At 44.1% G+C, this 19,770-nt stretch overlaps 1 protein-coding gene across 1 annotated transcript in view; it reads left to right on the top strand.

The window, feature by feature from the left end:
* LOC134522508 (ubiquinol-cytochrome-c reductase complex assembly factor 1) overlaps nt 1-12,439 on the top strand; it is a 47,606-nt gene extending 35,167 nt beyond the window's left edge. The window contains exons 8-10 of the mRNA XM_063350229.1: nt 6,866-6,943; nt 8,355-8,468; nt 11,276-12,439. Coding sequence (XP_063206299.1) covers nt 6,866-6,943; nt 8,355-8,468; nt 11,276-11,410 — 327 coding nt within the window. The 3' untranslated portion in view covers nt 11,411-12,439. The remainder of the gene's footprint in view (nt 1-6,865; nt 6,944-8,354; nt 8,469-11,275) is intronic.
* Nucleotides 12,440-19,770: the final 7,331 nt, after the last annotated feature.

Raw genomic sequence — 19,770 nt, 5'->3', positions numbered from 1 at the left:
GGCACTCCCCAGTGGGTGACAGGAGAGTTCCCCAGGGACCATCAGATTTAGTATCTACTAACAGAAGTCCTCTATGAATGTGCAGTCCCTTTTTTTACCCCTTTTGTAGTTTCTGCTCTTTAATGTCCTGTGATAATGACTTCTGCCACTTAATTGTGTTGCATGAGAAACTTTTTAAAGTATTAATTGGTCGTTTCATCAGCTCCTTTTCTACATTTTGTTTTTTTAATAAGAAACAATGAATAGTAATTCCTTGTTTACCTGTCCAATACCACTTATGATTTTACCTCTCCATCACCTTCGTCCTCATTTCTTCCTGAATACAACTAGTGTTTCCTCATATGTGGTTACCTTGGTCTTTTCTGGCTGTTTTCTATTTCTTTTAGATCTGTTCTGAGATTAAAAGGTAACAAATCTGTGCGGCATTTTATATGCGGGCACACTATGGCAGATAGTTTTCCTCTTTTGTTCTGTGTTCCTTTCATAATAATTCCTAAAACTTATTTGTCTTCATGGTTTAATTGTTAACTGAAATTTTTTTGAGATTTTGCCACAAAATCTCTTTCTTTAAGATCAATTTCCGGAATTAGAGCTGATGAACGTGTGTGCATTGTTTTAGAAATTTTATTATTTTTTTTTTTAAATACTTTCTACTAGTACCTTTATCAGCCTTGAATGTTACTGGTTACAATTATCTGTGATTGTTATTTTCATTTATTATTGTTTTTTCTGCTAATTTCACTTACCCGCTCCTGCTGAAATACTTTTCAAAATGGATGCCACCTTTCATGGCTCCGCGGCCCTATTAAATTTCATCCAGTACATTTCGTTTAGTTTAGTACTTTATGATCCCAGGGATTTTGTTGCTCTTGACTTATTATTAGATTATCTTAAGTCTTGTTTTATGGGCAGATCATATCACACAGAATACGATGGACTGTAAGAATCCCGAGTGCTGTGAAAATGTGCATTTGCTGCCTTCTGCAGTGAAAGAACCGGGCCACCAGATGAAGCCAGCAGGAAGCCACCAGGTGGTGATTCTCGTCACGGGTACCAGACCAGGGCACTTCTTGCTGAAGCACGCTGTGGATGCAGAAAGTTTACTGGACAAGTTGCTTGACATAGACACCTTTTGAAGGTTGCTCTATAAACAAATATCAAGGGTTGAGAATTGGCCTGAGCTGAAGGTGGTTGGGAGAACACTTGGAGGAAACGTATATCAGTTTGTAGGCCTTTTACCTTTCTCAGTATCTGGGTACTGTTGAAGGTGAGATCCCGGGTAAGGTGAACCCTTGGTCTGGCCCAGTACAGCGTTTCCTGTGGTGACTCTTCCTGACAGTTGCTGAGGTTTGTCTCAGTAGAGAGATGGAGTTTCGCAGGATCTCTGTAAGTGCTCACAGTGAATATCGACCTTAACGATTTATTTACCTTTACTGCTGTCTTCTCCGAGTGCTTCTTTTAAACTTGGTCTCGTAACTTCCTTTCAGTTTATCAGACTGAATTCTGGATTCTGGTGTGTTCAGAAACGTGGTCGTGATCCGTTTTAGGCTTTTAGCAAGCAGGTTTTTAAAAGTGGCGTCACGGGAAGAAACCTCGACAACTGCCCGCCCTCACACGGCTAGTCAGAGCGCAGCGGTGGGACCTCTTTTCCCTGGTCTTTCTCTTGAGAGGTTGTCAATGAACTCTGCCAGCCATGTCCTGCAGAGATGAAGGACTTTGGAATAAGCCCCATATACTGAATACAGTTAAGGTTGTACCGTGATCTGCTCTGCATCTTTAAGTGTTACCATGGTAGAGTTTCCAAATCTATACCTCAGATTATACCTCATTTTTCCTGGTACCGGACAGCTGAGGGTGAGCATCTGGTTTTGCTGAAATATGTAGATAACTTTGTATAACTTGCTTTTCTATGTCTGCTTGAAATAACCATGCTGCAAGGAGTGTTATTGATGACTGTGCAATTGTTACGAAGGTAGCAGAGCACGCAAAAATCTTTCTTCATTAACATGTTGTTTTTATGGATTGAAGATTTTGGCAGGAGCTGGTTCTGATACAATCTGACGTTTAGCTTTTGCCTAGAGCAATACAATACTGAAGTATGTTATCACTGGACACTGAAGAAGGCTTTAAAGACTATTCTCTGAAGTTATTTATCTACTGAGGTGCATTACAGAATTGCTTACTTTTAATTAGAAAATTTGAGCGTTTATCAAAAAAGTTAATATTTTAAACTATATGGGGATTCACAGCTGTAGCTAATTACAAGCCAGTCAGCTTGTTTGCAGACAGAGTAAGAGAGTCGTTAATAAAAGACTCAAAAAATGAAGATTGGAAAAATTTCTGCAATATCTTTGTCATTTCACAACTATGTGAAATTGCCTGAAGGAACTGGCCTTTTTGGCCCCTTGCTACAGAGATATTTTTGATCTGTTTTACTAATTTAATCTTTTTGATCCTAGCTACAGTCTCAGTCATTTTCAAAATTACTGTCCTAGAAGTAATAGTTATGTTATTGGAGGAAATAAAAGGGCTGTATGCAGGTTTTCCAATTTTAACGGCATGTGAGTTTATTAAAAGGGCAGGAAACACTTAAAAAGCCCATATATAACTATATGTGGTTATATATTATTTATAACTAATGTAAACTATATATTATAAGTCATTCTTTCCAAATGCAGCTTGAGAGAAGGTACGTAAAAAGGCCTTAATGTTTGAGGAGTGATGTTTTTTTATCGTGAAAAGATTTGTCTTGTATCTTCTTCAGGAATTTCTGCCAGTGTCGAATGTCCCAGTAATGAAAAGCATCAGTGGGAGTGGACTGATGCTTGTGGCAGCGTGGCTAACAGGAGTCCCCAGATCGGCTCACTCGTAACAACAGGAGTGTACTCATACCTGCGTAACTCGTCTTGCACAAGAGATGGATTAATTTTTACTTCATCAGCATAAGCCACTGCTTTGCTCTTGCAACTTTGACCACTCCAGGAGTGCACCGATGATGTGGTGTATCAGCGCACCAAGTGTAAACCTTACCTTAAAGAGCCTAATCTGAGCTTGGAAAGATGACTGTGCCGACACACCTACTGCGTACGGCTACAGGAGCAAACACATTCCACAGACGAGGCTTTTTATTCTAGCAGGAATGGTATAATGAGAACGAGGGGGTGGAAACTTAAGCCAGAAAATTCAAATATGAAATGAGATACACATGTTCAGCTGTGAGGGTGATAGGTTTTAGCCAAACACAACTTGCTGAGCTTAGTACAGAGGGAAAGCGGGGAAATGTAATGGTCTGTGATATGCAGAGGGTCAGGTTCTATGATCTAATCATTTCTTCTGGCTGAAATCTCTTCATAAAAAAATCTAGTTCGACCATAACTTATGGCCTAAAGAGAGGAATTGCTGCGTGAAATTCAATGACTAGCGCTTGTACAAGGTGCAGTTGGAAGTGTCCCTTCTGGCTTTATAGTCTATGGATGGATTAATGTGTTAAAGTAGCTTAAGGGTGCAACACGTGCTGGCAAAAGCCGTAACAAAAAGAAACTCCTGTTAAAGTGCTCTCAAATAGTGTAGCCCGTGGACGCCGCAGCTATGTCTAAACTAGCATTTAGTGTGGTCTGCGAGGAACACATGTGTGGAGTGTAACGGTCGATGCTCCAGCATCCCTGCTCCACGGGGATGGTCTTTTCGGGGCTGGTCCCAGGGGCTGAGCGCCCGTCAGCAGGCAGAGCGCATCGGAGCACCTTTCCCAGTTTGTGCGCGCCGAGACTCCGTTGCGGTGTGAACCAAAGCACGGTCAGTGGGGATGAGGAGAGGTTCATTACAAAAGAATGCTCTCAATCCAACAAAAGACATTAATACGGACTAATCTTATAGCAGCTTTCACTTTAAAAGCTGTGCCCGTACATAAGATGTTTTCATACGCGTCCAGCATATACAATAAAGCAGCGTGCTCGCTCTCTCCTAGAAATTTTGTTAGAATGCAATACCTTAACTGAGATTTGATGTTGTAAATTTTCTGATATGGCAGTAAGCCTCACCAGCTGGCTGTTGAATGATGCATGTTGAACTCGTTGAGGCTGAAGCCGAGGTTTCTTACTCGGTACACTAATGAAAACGCAGTAGTCGTATGCTGTAGTCGTCTCGCAGGCACAGTGTGAGATCATGGAGTCTTTCAATGAGAAGTTGTGGCATGTAGTAGGAAGATACGTTAGCTGTACATTTCCTTTTTTTAAAAGGTCTTGTAAACATGAGAAATATACCAAAAATGTATTCCGTGTTTTGAGCTAAGATAGTTCTGTGTGTGAATTTAGGCGATGGTATATAAATTCATTCTGGTGATGGCTCTGCAATGGGTTGTTCCAAAGAAGGCCAAGGGGCCAAGTCCCTAGAAGAGCTCCAGCCGTTACTGGTTTTTTTCCTTGTTATTAGCATTTACTCACTTGGAATTGTCTAGCAGTTTTTAATCTTAGTAACAAACTGTGGAAGAGGCAGCAGAATCGTGACCAACCAGGTCATGAAACTTGCCAGTGTTAAGAACACGTACAAGCTTAAAAAGAGGAAGCATTTCCGACAAAGGCTGATTTGGGTTTACTCATTTTTCTGGATCTGGATTTCTTTCCTACAATGTTTGTACTTAACCAATGCTGGTTGTATTCTTCAAAAACTGTGATATTCCTTTAAATGTAATTTTATGGCCTAAGATACTGCTCCATCCCCAAAGTCATATTTTATATTTTAAGCTGTTTGTCTTTTAAGATGTATTTATTGCTGTGTTTGTTTAACTTGGTTATCTGCTTCATCAGTCTATTTCTTGCTAACTTAAAGCTGCTGCTCTTTGTTTTCAGTACAGAAAGCTGCTTCCCTGGGGATGTATAGTCCAGGACTTGTCTCTGTAATGGGACTATTTGTTTTCTTTGCCCCTTGCAGTTGCCTGCTGTAACATTTGTAGTATGTGTTAAGTAATCCTTGAGGTAACATTTTTATTATGTCATAAAAAGTGCGTGGCAAATATATAATAACTCATGGAATTTGTTTGTTTAAAATGGAAGGATAATTTATTGAGTGTGTTACATGAGACCTGCTCCCCCTTATTAGAGCTGTAGAAGTGCAGCTTATTTAGAAGTATGTTCTATTGAGAAAAACCACGATCTCTGACACGCAGAGAAAGTTTGAGCGTGGTTGGGTAGAAATGACATCATAGTTTATGTACTCAATAAAAATTTAATTAAGTCATTACAGCAGTTGCAGTCATCATTTAACCCTCTGATTTCTTATGCTTAGTTCTTTTTTTTTTTAAACGTTCAGTAATAACCAGTCTCCAAATCTTGATAGCCTATAAAATATCTGCATGAATTTTAATAGTTTATATTAATGGAAAAATATGAGTAACTGACATAAAAGGAATTTTCCTTGTGTTTGCACTCCATGCATTTCTATAAAAATCAACAGATGAAAAAAGATAGTGGTTTCATGGAAGAATATTTAAACTGGAGGTTTGCTAGCCTGGCAAAAACTAATTCGTATTTTGATAGAAAAGCTGTTGTATAATTACCGAGGTGAGGACTCTTAAGGATAGTATTTGGGACACGTGGTTCACACTGTCATAAGTATTAATATTTTGGATCTGTGAGTTTTCACAGCTTTTCGTTTGCCTTGTGATAAGCCGTACATCAAAGACAGCAGCGCTTGTCCCATAGCAGAACTGATGTCTTACCCACCATTCCTGGTTGCGCTTTTCTTTTTTGTAAAACCTGTCTCCAAGATGCAGTCTCCTACAGCAGTGCTCCGCTAGCGGGCAGTTGCGAAGATTGTCGTTTATACTTATGTTGTGTGCGAGAGCTGTAGAAAATAAATGCTTGGGAGCTCTTAGATTTCTCGTGAGAGTCAATGCAGAGAAGCAGCTTTACCAGTTGAAGCGTAGCTTAGCCCTCGGGAGAGGAACCATTTATTAAATCATTTTGTTGGTAGAAGTAAAAAGCACAGGCACAAGGAATAGGCAGTTCATGTGAGGGGGATGCACGCGAGGTATTTCAGACATCGCTCCGCAGGAGATCTGGTGCAGTCTTCACCTCGCACGGGGTCAGTTCTGGAAGCCAACGGGTAGCTTAGACCAAAGCAGCAAATATTTAAGCAACTGTTAAATTTAGTCAAAAGTCAGTGCAGAACTTGGACTGAGTCACTCTTACAGCACAGGGGGAAGTAGCTGGATCATCACAAACTCTGAAAGAAATTTACTCGTAGTCCAAAACTAGTAAGTCTGAGCTTCTAGTAAGATGCTGTAGGTACAGAATTGGTGTGATTCCTGACTGAGAAAGTCAATAATGACAAGTAAGGAGGGAGCAGTGGGAAGGATGTGCCTCTCTCTTTAGCATTACAACACTGTTGCTGTAATAGCACGTCCAGCTCTGGAGTCTGTGCTCTAGAAAAAGTGTTGAAAAACCTCTGAGTTTCTAGAATACCTGTGTGAATGAGTCCAGGTCTGGAGAACCTGCTTAGTAGTTAAAATGCAGAGGAGTCTTTGTTATCTTAGCCTGTGCTGCTGCCGAAAGGAAGCCTTGCCTTCGCTCTTTCCCCACTTGCGTTTTTTCCTCCACTCACGTAGCTGTACGTCAGCACTGGTGGCTGAGAATCTTTCTGCTATTCATATATTCTGAGTAACGCTGACTTTCATTTGTGTACAGAATTAGTGGAGCTGCATTGCATGTTCTAAAATGTTTGCGCGAACACCATTACTTCCAGCCAAATCCCCACTGATGTGGGCCAAGGCACTGTTTCTTCTTTGCCTACTTGGAGTGAAACCAGTAATATTTTTGCATCACCTCCTCTTTTAAAGCCTATACAGATGGTTTTCTGGTTTATTTTTCAGATTAATTCTGTTGCTCTAAAGGAAGATTTGAGAAGCATGGTAGAAAATTTCTATGCAGCTCTGTTTGGATATGATGAGGTAAGAAGGATGTTTTCAGAGAATGTGCAAGAACAAATAGACCATCTAATTCACAAACACAGAATGCTCCAAATGGGTAAAATATTTGCAGTATATACCTTTGGAGAGATGTTATGTTATGGAAGCAGGCTTCTTAGTTATTGTGATCATCTTATGCCTTGAATTAAAGTGCTTTTAAGAAAAAAGAAAGCACACAGCATATTGATTTAAGCCATGGGACGTGGAAGGAGGGACCTTCTTTGTACTGCTTCACCGTCACTGCTTGACGGTCAGTAAATCATTTCCTCCCTCTGAATCCCATAGTACTGGGCTATACTTTGAAATCAAAGGGAGTATTTATAGGGAGTCTGTGTGAGAGGGCATTTATAGGAAGTATATAATAATATGGGGAGGCAAAAGCACCACTGTGTCTGCAGGACTTTCAAAAAGGAAACACAATTACATCATCTCTTTTTAGTCATTTTTTTGCTGTAGTGGGTGTTGCTGTTCAGGTGCTCTTCTTATTCACATGGTGATGTTATTTTTTGCATGGTGATTTGCGTTATTAATATCTTGTAAACTTCATAGAGTTGTGGACGATGTTATGCATGCAAGTCTTTAACCTAGTTTTAGGTATAGCTGGGATGTGTCTGCCTGTGTCTGTTTTTTTTTCTTTTCTCTTGTTGTTGACACTCTTTTTTTGGAAACAAAATGCCTGGTTAAATTAAAGACAAATGTTGACCTTTTTTATTTTTAACTGAATATTTTGAAGGCCTGTCTCGCTGTTGGCAAACGCGTTAGCAGAAGACAGGAGTTATGTGGTGACAACACCACATAACCTAAAAAGACAATAAAAGTGGGAGAGAACTTAGACAAAAAGCACTCATGGATGTGATGCTTGTGTAAGCCAAATTTAATATTAGATTTAACTGGAAAAATCTAGATAGTTCTTGACGAAGAAGAGTTCTCTCCATTTAGAAGGAAAAACAGAAAAGCAAAGCAAAAAGCAAAGTCCTGACTACATTTCTGCAACATTGTATTAAATACCCTTTATTTTTCCTTTTCCAAGTGTCATGGGCTTCACACAATTCTGTGTTCTCTTCTCTGTAACGCCAAAATTTTTATGGTAAACATTTCATAATGAAGAAAAGCAATTATCGGCTGCTACATTAGGAATACCCTGACCCAGTTTTTTTCCAAATTAACTTGCCAGAATATTTGTTAGAGGCTGCTCTGTAAATTAATTTAAGGCCAGGATTGTTTTTCCATTCTGGGAAAGAGTGATGTTGATGCCTGTTCGTAGGTACAGTCCATAGCAGCTGTGGGCTTTGAGTCAGCTAATACTGTTAGTCGCTGAACAGAGCAAGGTGCTTGCCTTGTGTTCAGACCCTCTTCACGGGCAGTTTTTAACCCCCCTCTGCTCTTCCTTTAGGGAATCTTGTCTGATGATCACGTCCTGGCGGCAGCTCTTTGGAGAAACCTTTTTAACAAGAACTGTGAGGACCCTCGGCATCTGGAATTACTTGTAGAGTACGTGCGCAAACAGGTAAAATACAGCTCGTAGGGTGACTTCTCTTCATTCTTTTGTTTAGAATGTTAAATATTTGTTTTTATTGCTTGCATACTATGCAGCTCAGTTCCCTCAGTTCTCCTCATAAACATAACTGATTTTTGTATTCAATGGTAAAAACTCGCTGATACTTATTGCAGTTCGATGAAAAACGACTGCAGAGAAATTCACAGAATATTGAAAGCAATTCTGCGCATCTTTTTCTGGACCTGTGCTACGGAGGGGCGTGACAAAATGTGTCAGAAATGGGCTGCAGCTTGTTGTAGAACTATAACTGATGTTGCGGAGTTGGGATCCTCTTCGTAATGAAATAGCACACAGAGCTTGAAAGTCTCCTGGTGATCTTTGTGGGAAAGAAGTAAAAGGTTTTGTTTTCCAGAATTATTTCTGTTTCTTTCAGTTATTACCTGGAGGAAACAATATCAAGTAGTGTTTGTCCTCTCAGCCCTTAGGAGGTTTGTAAACCAGGCTTCTAGGAAATATTGGTAGGGTACAGTCCAGGTGGGTACCAAAGACAGAAAAGGGGTAAGGGGGGTTTCTGGAGGAAGAGTGTGGGCTGTTGGACAGGGAATTGCAGACCAGAGCTTCCACAACAGCATTCTCCGTAATGTTTCCAGTACTGTATTCAGGACCAGATAGAGATTTGGAGAGAGGGTCTTTTCAGCGTGTGTAAAGGGAAGTAAAGGGCTGAACTTTGTAAGGGATTGAGGCCGCTTCTGGAATGCTAGAGGGCTTCTCAGGAGGGACAGACGTAATTTAATGCTTAATATCAGTTAGGCTATAGGAAAGTTCAAAACTGAAGATTGGCAGGGAGCAAACACATATAAAAAGTATGTAATTTGGGACAATATACTACCAAGTGGGGAATTTGTTGCACTTCTGTATGTTCAAGCAAAGGATAGGACAGAAGCTGTCAGCAGTGACCACACAGATGAGCGTGGCACACTGGGGAAGAGTCGACGCAGCTCCCGTGAGGGCAGGGCATTCCTGTAGACAGCTCTGAAGTGGTGCCCTTGAAAAACAGTCTGAGCTGTACATATGTATTGATGAGCTCTAAACTGTCTGGTACCACACAGGAATGAGTCCTTGAGATTGTAATTGTATTATCAAAATGTCAGCTCAGCACTCTGTAGTGTTTAAAAAAAAAAAAAAAAAAAAGTAAAACAAATGCTCAGAACTACTAAGGAAGGAACACAGAAAATATTGTCATGCCACTTTTTAAATCCATGGTACCCTTGTGATCTTGAATAATGTGTATAGTTTGGATTCTGACCATCAAGAAAGATAAATACTGAACTGAAGACGGCTCAGAGAAGAAACGTAAGGGCGACATGAAACAGCTCCTTTGTTAGCAATGAGTAGGATCTGCCTGAAAAACAGCTGAGAAAGCATATGAGACAGCTCTGGGAAATCTTGAAGGCATGTGAAAGGTGAGCAAGGAAAGGCTGTTTACTGATACAAGAAGGTGGGCACGTAATGTAGACGCAGGTTGTTTGGGATGCTACGATTGCAGGTGGGTCCCAAACCCAGTGGCAAGGTTCATGGAAGAGAAGCGTGTGCAGGGCTATTAAATCCACAACCACTTCCAGCTCAAAATCCCCAACCTAACAAATTTTGAGAGGAAGGGAAAATAAACAAGGAAAATAACGTTGGCTGCATGCATTGTATGTAACTGCTCCTGGGGGATCCCCTGTTGATGACTGTCAGAAACAAGATATTGTGTTTAGGTGGCTCTTTGGTCTGACCGTCTGTGGCCATTGGTGTATTCTTTCCTCTCTTGAGAAATTCCTGGTTGAATTACCTTTTGTTTGTAGTAAGCATGGTGTACGAGGTCTTTCCCACAATTTCTTGCTGATCCTGTCTTTAACAGTGGCTATTAGCGGATGCCAGAGAAGAATGCAGTAACAGGGCAAGCATGTGTACTATTTCCCTGGTCAGCTCTCCTAGCAATCTTTGTTCACAGAATTCCTGAGCCATAGGTGGTGGTTTTGTCTTTTACTGACCCTTGATGGACTTTTTCCCCCTTCCCCCCTCACTCCCCCCCCGTCCCTTTGCAGTGTCCTGTGGCAGCAGGTTCACCCTATGGTATGTGAGAAGAGGTTTTTTATTTTGCTTACATTGCACCTTAAAATTTCGTTTGGTCCCAAGTATTTCTTGTATTGCGAGAATGAGTGTTCATTCCATGCTCATCTCCTCCAGCTCACGTGCTTTTATATTATAACTCTCAGATCATAGAATCATGGAATCTTCATGGTTGGAAAGGACCTTTGAGATCATCAAGTCCAACCATACACACACCCCAAAAAAAAAAAAACCTCTACAATCTCTGTCACTAGAGCATGCCCTGTCACTAGATGCTCCCTGCTGGTTGGGCTTTTTTTTCTGTAGTTTTGGTCTATGCGAAACCCTTTTATGAGGGCACTCCATGTAGGTGATGGTACTACAGTCTGTCATCTGAATTAACTGCCAGGAAGATGAAATGACTCGTGTCAGCTTTGTGTGGTGCTTCTTTGTCGTGTTGCCAAACTTTCAGAGGAAGCATTAGCTAAGATGTTAGGAGAAGGCCTTACGCAGTTAACTCCAGTGGATCTGCAGATACTTATCTCCCAGCCTTTCCATGACACTTACGCAGTCCTCAATTATCTCTTTAGGTCTACCTCTACCTCATCCAAATGTCAAAGTACACTAAAATCTCCCTGTACTGCTTGCTTTATGGTTTACGTAGCTCCTGAGGAGCTTGAATGGGTGATGGGACACCTTGCGCTAATGTCCTGTCCTTGCAGGTGCAGCACCTGGATGCGCTGAGCGGGGAGGACCTGCTGCTGACGGGCGAGGTGAGCTGGCGGCCGCTGGTGGAGAGCAACGCCCGCAGCATCCTCAAGCCCCATTCCCCTGTTTACAATGACGAAGGACTCTGAGGGCGCCAGCGCCTGCCACTTCTATCAGTGGGGTCAGGAAGGAAAATCTGCTGTTGAAAAGAAAATATGTAATTAGATGTCCTATCCGTGGTGACTCAGTAGCAGATGGGACATCTGTACTCTTCTGAATATTCACCTGCCAATAAATGCTAGTTGGTTTGAGAACCTCTGCCCTTTTTATGGCACCGAGGGCTCCTCGCTGACAAACTGAAAGACCTGCCTTCTGTCTTTAGGGAACCAGATGTTTTACCATGACTTAGAGTTATCTCAAGGAGACACTGCTGTCCTTTGCCTTCTTTGGAGAGCTGCTACATGGAGACACAGCAGTGTTCCTCTGCTCGCTGAATGGTGGTGAATGCAAATCTGAGCTTTGCCTATTAGATGTTAATGTATTTTAAAAGCCTGGTATCAAGACGGAATGGTCCGTTTTTGCTTTAGTGGAGTTAAGAATTGCTTTAACAGATTCTGAAGGGTTTTCTGTGAAAATCCTTTTTAGGAACTCTCTGCTGTGTTGCACAGGGATAGGAGGATGCAAAGAATAATGCACAGTCCCTAGTAATCCCCTACGACTCTTGTCGTTATAATGAGAATAAAGTCCAAAATGTGGCTGGGCTGTCACTAATATCTGCCTCAGATACTCGGTATTTCAGTCTGCCTTGCTGATATTTCCATGTTCTCTTTAGAGTTATGGTCTAAGAATTCCTTTATGAAAAGAACTTCCCTGGTTCTGCCCATGGCTCTCGGTGGGACGGGACCGTGCTGTCCTCCCTCCCCCAAAGCAGTGGTCCAGGGCCTTTTAACAAGACCTGTCAACGCCAGTGAAAACTTTATGTGGCCGTGCAGGCAGATGACGCCAAGGTAGTAATTACAGGAGCAAGAGCTCCGCTGATGAGGTCAGCAGAGGCCGAGGTGCACCGCGCAGGGGGATGGTTCACCGGGCTGTTTCCAGGTCAGTGACAAAAACAGTTTTCATTTCTCTCCTGTCTAAAATCCTACTCCATAATAAATGTCAGTCTGGGCGACATTGAATGGGTATGTGTTTTCTGTGCCCTCTGTGCTTTTGATAAGAATAAGCCCTATAATATCAGGATTTATTCCTAATAAAACTATTAAACAAAAGTCAGAGGTGGTAATGCTTAATTTGTGAAATTAATCCTTAATTTGTGACTCCTTAATCTGGTGAAAGCGTGGCTGTGCCTGGCTGTGCCTGTTCTTCCTCTGAAGCTGCTTTCTTCATGTTGTGTGTTTTGGGGAATATTTGACATCCCTTCTCTGTGTAAAGAGCAGCGGGATGCAGAATATAGGCTCCCAAACACTGGCTTGCCTTTTTTTTTTTTTTTTTTTTTTTTTTTTTTTAAAAAATCTTCTCTTAGGGAGCCTTCTGTGTATAAAAAAGGCATTTTGTTATTTTTTTTCCAAGGCGAACTTCCTCCGTTTAACTTGTTATAAAATGAGTCATGTAAAGAAACCCTCTATGTGTGAGGTGTATCCCTTCTCTGTGAAAACATTACAGACCAAACAACTTGCTTGCAGTTTATTTAAGATGCTTTTGTTGAAAGCTGAGCTAAGCAGAGAAACCTCTTATGTGTGAAGTATTATACAGTGTGTGTGAGATAATAACACCTTGTAATTCATTACAGCTGGGTTGTATTTACATAAAGGAAGACTGAGCTGCGTAGGAATTTGCTGATTAATTTATTTTTAATGAGAGTGAAGTATACCAAGTACCAAAATAAACTTTACTTTGTGTATCTTACTGCTCCTGAAATAGGTGGAAAAATTAATGGTAGATATTTTGGCTCAAAGCTACATACGTTAATTCATATACAAAACAGTCGTTTAAACTTTAACCCCTTTCCTGCTATGTAATTTAAACCTGGGCTCGTGTTATCCATGCCATGGGAACACGGGGCCGGGAGAACACCACCATCCAGCCTGGTGCTCGTGCAGCGTCTGTGGTGCTGGGGCCGTGAAGCCAGCAAGGTGGCGGGATGTGTGGACCACGAGGCTGGAGGTGACAATGTCTTTGTGTTCCCACTGCGGGGCAGCTGCGCAGTCAGCATCGAACCTCCTCCTGTATTTATGGGCAGGAGGCTCCAGAAATCACGGAGCCGGATTATGGTCCCTGGCATCTGCTTTTGTGCTTTTTATTAATATGAGAATAAAGGCCTATAATCATAGTGCTCTGCTCATTCCATAAAATGCCTTCACCACCCCCTGCTGTTGCAGAGCCGAGCCAGTGCTCGGGGTGTGTTTTGGCCAGGAGTGTGTGGGGCCTGTTAAGAGAATAAGGCAGAAACTGTCTATGAATTAAAAGGGTGATCTGTTAAAGAGGAAAAGTACACCGGAGGCTACGTAGGACAAGAGAAGACTTTGCTTCCCAGCCATGAGTTACCTGGAGATGGGCTTTGGATGTAGAATATGACCCTCTCTCTTACTCTTGGGGGTGGCGTGCCAATAGGCGAGAAATGTGCCTTGCCCGTATCTTATGTATAAGACATCTTTACAACCAGAATTTACAGTCCTTGAGAGAGAATGCATTCCCAGTAGCAAAACCTGCACCTTGCAAGCATCACAGCAGCCGCAATTAGCACGTAAAAATGCTGCCCGTGTATAGTACTGCCTCACGTGCAGCAGAACGCAGGGGTCTTAACCAAACATTGAAAAGCCCATCTTTTCCTGTTTTCGAGGATTTTGCAGAGGGAATGATTGAAGTTATTTTGCTTATGGACAGTTCTTTGTCTATGCGGTTGGGTTTTTTGAAAGTGGTCTCAGAGCATTGGCTTGAGGACACTTAGTGTATTTTAAGTGAATATATGGCTGCGTGTTTCTTCTGGAAGGAGCCGTGTTGAGCACTTCATCATCCAACCTGAGCTCCTATCTCGTATATGGAATTTGGGCATCACTTATTGTTCCAAAGGACTTGTTCCCTTGACTTTCTCAGTGTCTTAAAAGCAAGAGCCATGAGCCTCTAGGAAGCTCTCGTTATTTCAGCTCGAACTTGGCTTTCTTGTTTCTGTAAGCAGAAAAGAAAGCACAGGGGCCTTGATGATCTCCGTGTTTCCTGTGCTGTCCAGGTGCCTAAGCCCTGTTAAAGTGCAGTTACCACTTCCCAGATTTCCAACTCCTCGTCTTCCACCAAGTGAGGTTTGTAGTCGTGCTTCTGCCCCACCGAGCCCTTGGGTCAGAACTGACATAGCAGTTGGACTTAACCATGGACTTGTCTCACTCTGCCTTTGGCTTGGCAAGTAAGGTAAGCAGAAATTGGAGATGTGAGCAAGAGCAAAATTTTCCACCAGAGCTTTAAATTAGATGAATGTAGAGTAGATGAAGAATAGCAAGGGCATGGGTGGGTAAGCATCAGCTGGCAGGGGATCATAGAACATAGAATGTGTTGGGTTGGAGGGGACCTTTAAAGGCCATCTAGTCCAACCCCCCTGCAGTAAGCAGGGACATCTTGAACTCGATCAGGTTGCTCAGGGCCTCATCAGGCCCGGCCTTGAATGTCTCCAGGGATGGGGCCTCCACCACCTCTCTGGGCAACCTGGGCCAGTGTCTCACCACCCTCAGTGTAAAGAACTTCATTCTAACGTCTAATCTAACCCTGCCCTGCTCGAGTTTAAACCATTGTCCCTCATCCTATTGCTACATGCCCTTGCCAACAGTCCCTCCCCAGCTTTCCTGTAGGATCCTTCAGGGACTGGAAGGGGCTCTAAGGTCTCCCCGGAGTCTTCTCTTCTCCAGGCTGAACACCCCCAGCTCTCTCAACCTGTCATGGTGGCTGGTTCTGCAAGCGTGGTCCCTGTGATGTGTCCCACTGCATGACACCACTTAGAGGGGTAGAGGGAGCCACGCCATACCCTGTGACACACGGTCATATTTTTCCACACTCTCCAGCTTCCAAAACCCTGCAGAGGAGGCCCACTTTCAGAAATTCAAATCAACATAGACTTGGCGCAGTCTACTTGTAGCATTTCTGTGGGACCAGTTTAATCCTCAGCATGTCGCAGAGGTTTTCTGCATCTGGGAGATGAACTGAAGTACTGGGTGAGCGTTTGGAGGAGTTTGCTGGTCCCCTCTACAGGTACGCTGAGCAATTCACTGCTGTCTTCAGCTCCGAAACTGGGCCGTGTGTACTTTCATCCAGGAAGACAAAAATACCAGCATTGGCAGTTCATAAATGTTAATACCTAGAAATTACCGAGTGCCTTTCTAACTCTTCCGCTACTAGAGTTGTGCCAGGAACACAGCAGTCGCCTGTTGTGATGTTCTCCAGCTTCTCGGGCCCCGTTGCAGGTGTTTGGTTGTGGTCTTGGCCTAGTACATGGGGTTTTTTGGATGATGCTGGTGGCAGCTCTTTTCTTGGTAGACACTCCCCTGTAGAGGCTCCTGCCCTCCCCATTTGCCTCTTCGCATTTGCCCGGCTTTGTCTGATCTCTGTTGCCTTCTTGTATGATAAACTCGTAATCAAGACTGTTCTGCTCTTTTCTCTACGAGAGACTGCCTTGCACCTGTGCCCCATCCTTCCTGCTGAGCAGCGCTGCATCGGGCTCGACAGGGCCATTGGTGTCCTGTGGCGAGATTAACACCTCTTCCAGTGGTCTGGGTGATGGTATGTCTGCCGCTCTGCGGTGTGCCTTAGGGACCAATATCCTCATCTTTTGTGCATGTTGTGTCTGCACAGCCTACCCCTCAGCGCTGGCTGTCTGTTCCTGAATGTCTGAGAAGTCAAGGAGAGGGCAGGAGCTTACGCAGGAGCCTGGGAAAGTTGTCAAGGACATCAGAAAGACCCTGAGGCTCAAGGTGAGCTGGGGGTAGGCTCTGCTGCTTGGACAATCGTGCTGTGCTTGTGAAGGATCCACCTCTGCCTGCACAGGGAGTATTGCCCATGGGCGCCCTGGGCTGCCTGGCCTCCTGCGCTGGGATGGGCCAGTCGCGTATTAATAGTCTCATGATCCTTCCCAGACTCCTCTGGTGAGCTTTTTTTTACCACTACCCCTTCTCCAGGTGTTTAGGGCTGTCCTGTGCATTGTACATGCGTTCTTCCTGAAGTTGCTCAACATGTTGAGGGAGTACTCGTTTTGCTTGCAGTCCTTCAACCTGCTTAACAGCTTGCTCTGCTCATTTGTGGGACAGAAGAGACGTTTGGGCCTCATCCTTTCACTGGGAATGCAGAGCCGGAGCTCACAGGAGCGTGATTCCACCTTCTGCTGTTGCATTTCAGTGGCTGCTCCAGGTGTGACATGCCGGGAGCTGCCAGGGAGTTTAGGTCAAGTGGCAACAGATCTGCTTGAGGGGCTGGGCCAGACTGGTGTAAGCAATTTCCTGCACTTGCATGCAGGAGCCAGAAATATCCACTGTCCTGTTCTTATTGTCTCGTGCAGGGACGTACGTTCATGTAGGAGGACCCTGCAACCTGTTACTGAGGCTGGGTCCTGTTGGTGTTGATGTGCTGCTGCAGCTCTCCCAGGAGGTAAGAGCTCCTTTACGCTTATTTAGGAAGCACGGAGTCTGGCATATGCAAAGCCTTCATTAATGATTATGTCACTGACTAAAAGAGTGAGCTGGGCTCGTTCATTCCTCGTCCCACCTGCCAGCCTCCTGGGCTGCTCCACATCCTGTCGAAGCCAGGCATCTTAGGAGGATTTGCTCATTGTCCCACATCCTTCCCTTCGTACCCTCTTCCTGCTGGTAACTAGACCCACTGGTGTGACAATGCCCAGTTGTATTTCTGTGTATTTCCTTTGGAAGGAGAGAAGGAAGAGGTTGTCTGAAAGTGCTTTTTCACGTGTTCCGTACAGGGGAGCAGCCCGGGGAAGAGGCACGCTGTGGTCCTTCTCACGACAGCTGTGAACCGGCACCCCGAGCAGCTCAGGGCTGGACCTTGGAGGGCCACCAGAGCCCACCCCACATTGGCTTCCCTACGTGGCACGTGGGTGGTGGGCACCTCAGAGCGGCAACTGGAAAGAACTTACATGCTGGGCGCAGGACTGAGCAGGGAGCCAGTGGAGGAGGTCGGGTTGTCCACCTTCCCTGCCATCGGGAGTGGTTAGAATCGTTTGGCCTACAGCTGGCAACCGGTGTCCTGTGCCCTCCTTCTGCTGGATGCAAAGCTGCCTCTCCCCTGACTTGTAGGAGTCTTAACATACGAAGAGAAAAAAATGAAACAAGGAATTTGTGTGCTGCTGCTGTGTTTAGAAGAACGGTTCTGTAACGCTGTGTTCAGGAACCTCAGACAAAAACTTGCCGCCTCACTGCTCTGTGAGTTCAGCAGTGACACAGATCTCAGCGCAGTAACTAAAATTTGGACTTTTCTTATCTAGCTGTGCTTGCTGCTTACGTCTAGCCAGTCAGTTCTGCACAGTGGAACGTTGCTCTGCAGGTGCCTTCCAGAAATGCCTATAGATAAGTGCGTTTGAGCAGCACAATGTTTTGTGGTGGAAGATGTGGGTTTCAGTCTGAAATAAGGAGAGGGGGGAAAAGCAAATCTGGCTTCTTGCGTTCCTGGGGGAGTGCTCTCCAAGAACTCTACTATCGTGAAACAAGTTGGCAGGCTCCCTGCCATTTGTACTTGAAGAGGAAGCAGCAGGTACATTTTGTGGAAAGCCCAGGTGAGGTGTTTGTGTTTGGTGAGCTCGAAGAACGTCTGTAGTGGGACACAAGAACGCAGTATTGCCTAATGCTTGGATCCCGACTGAGCTGGGCTATCAGCCAGACTACAGCTACCTAGGGACACTGACTTGGAAGTGGGACCTGGGGTGTGCGTTTAGCCAGGGAGAATTTTCCCCTTGTTTTTCTCTGTTGATTGTAGACAACGCTTCCAGATAAGATCCTTTTAGCTTTTAGCTGGTAAAAACCGGCTGATGGGATTCCCACATCCTGTGTTGGCAACCAGTCTGTGGAGTGACAATTACAGCCACTTATCTCTTTGCCAGACAGCAGGGACAGGACACCTCTCATCTAATTTTAGATGTCTGCATGGTAAACCTCTGCTGCTGACTCGGGCAGCCCAAGCTCTCCTTCTGCTCCGTGGGGAGTGATAAGCCCTTCCGTGGCCCATTCCACCTGGCCTGTTTCAGATGCCTGCTGCAGGGTAAGGGAACTCGCTTCCTGGAGAGCTGCTGCTCCCCACCACCGTTGAAGAAGCCCAACCTGACGAGCTTGGCTGGAGATGTTTACATCATTTGTGCTTTCATGTGCTGAGGTCCACGAGAAATTACTGGAGGGAGAGTAGATATTACCAAACACCATCTGCAGTCAGTGGAAATCCCTTTGCTTTAGAGAATCAGTTGTTTATCTGGCAGAAAACATGCATTCGATGACTTTTTTCCACTCTTTAGCAAGGCAAAAAGTCAGGTGATGTGACCCTTCTTTTATGTTACCACCAAGCAAAGCAGCTCCAGAAAAAGGCCCATCGTGTTACAGCCCCTTCGTTTTTCCCCCAAATTTCCTTACATTGTGTTTGGCTGTTCATCTCACATTTTAAGTTAATGTTATTTTTTAAACTGCTCTAACACTGATTTACACCTGTAACACTTCTATGGCAGCAGCTTTATACTTTTATTCCGTATCTTCTGTCCGCAGCTGCTCAGTTTGCACTTGCGGCACAGCTCTGGCTGGCAACTTAAATTTTCTGACTGAATGTTCCTTTGCTTCTGTTGTTGCAGTTTGCACAGTCCCAGTAGGAGTTTATTCTGACTTCAGGGATCTAAAGACCAGACAGCTAATCTGAACTAATCGTCCTGCTCCAACTGTAGTCCATGGAGAGGGAGAGTCCCCTGGGGACATGATCCATCCCAGCCGACTTGGTGCCTGAATGTGCTGGTTCACACTTAGGCACGGCTGTCTCTCTTCATTGACTTGGTGATTATTAGAGAGCAGACATTTAGCTTTTAGATGACTTAATTTAGCCTGGATGAGTTTAATCTACGGAGGTTTTGTAACTTGCAGATAAAAGCTTAGCTGATTAGATCAAGTATCCAGCCAGTTCTTCATTCCCTATTTAGCCTCTGTGGGGTTGAGTAGCTGCAGGGTAAGTGAGCTGAGCGTGGTGGGGGAGGCCCACGGTGCAGGCTGGGGACTCCGGTGGGCTTCCTCTGCACAGTTTTTTGCGTACTGTGCTGTGTTCCGGGCAGTGCATTCCAAACACGGCGCTTTAAATCACGTATTAATGTCTGCCCGTACTGTTTCTCCAGAAATAGCTCCATGATGCTTTGGGGAAGCTGGAATTAACTAATCCCAGAATACACAGCATGTGGACGCTATCATCACTCACGCAGCACCAGGCTCCTAAGTTTGAAAGTCCCTCCCGTGAAGGATCTCTGGGGAGATGCTAAAAGACCACATGAGCTGTTGCTCCT

This window comes from Chroicocephalus ridibundus, chromosome 12, assembly GCF_963924245.1.
Source record: "Chroicocephalus ridibundus chromosome 12, bChrRid1.1, whole genome shotgun sequence".
Classification (NCBI taxonomy): Eukaryota; Metazoa; Chordata; class Aves; order Charadriiformes; family Laridae; genus Chroicocephalus; species Chroicocephalus ridibundus.
Note: the sequence above shows the minus strand (reverse complement) of the source record. Positions and strands in the feature narration are given on the sequence as shown.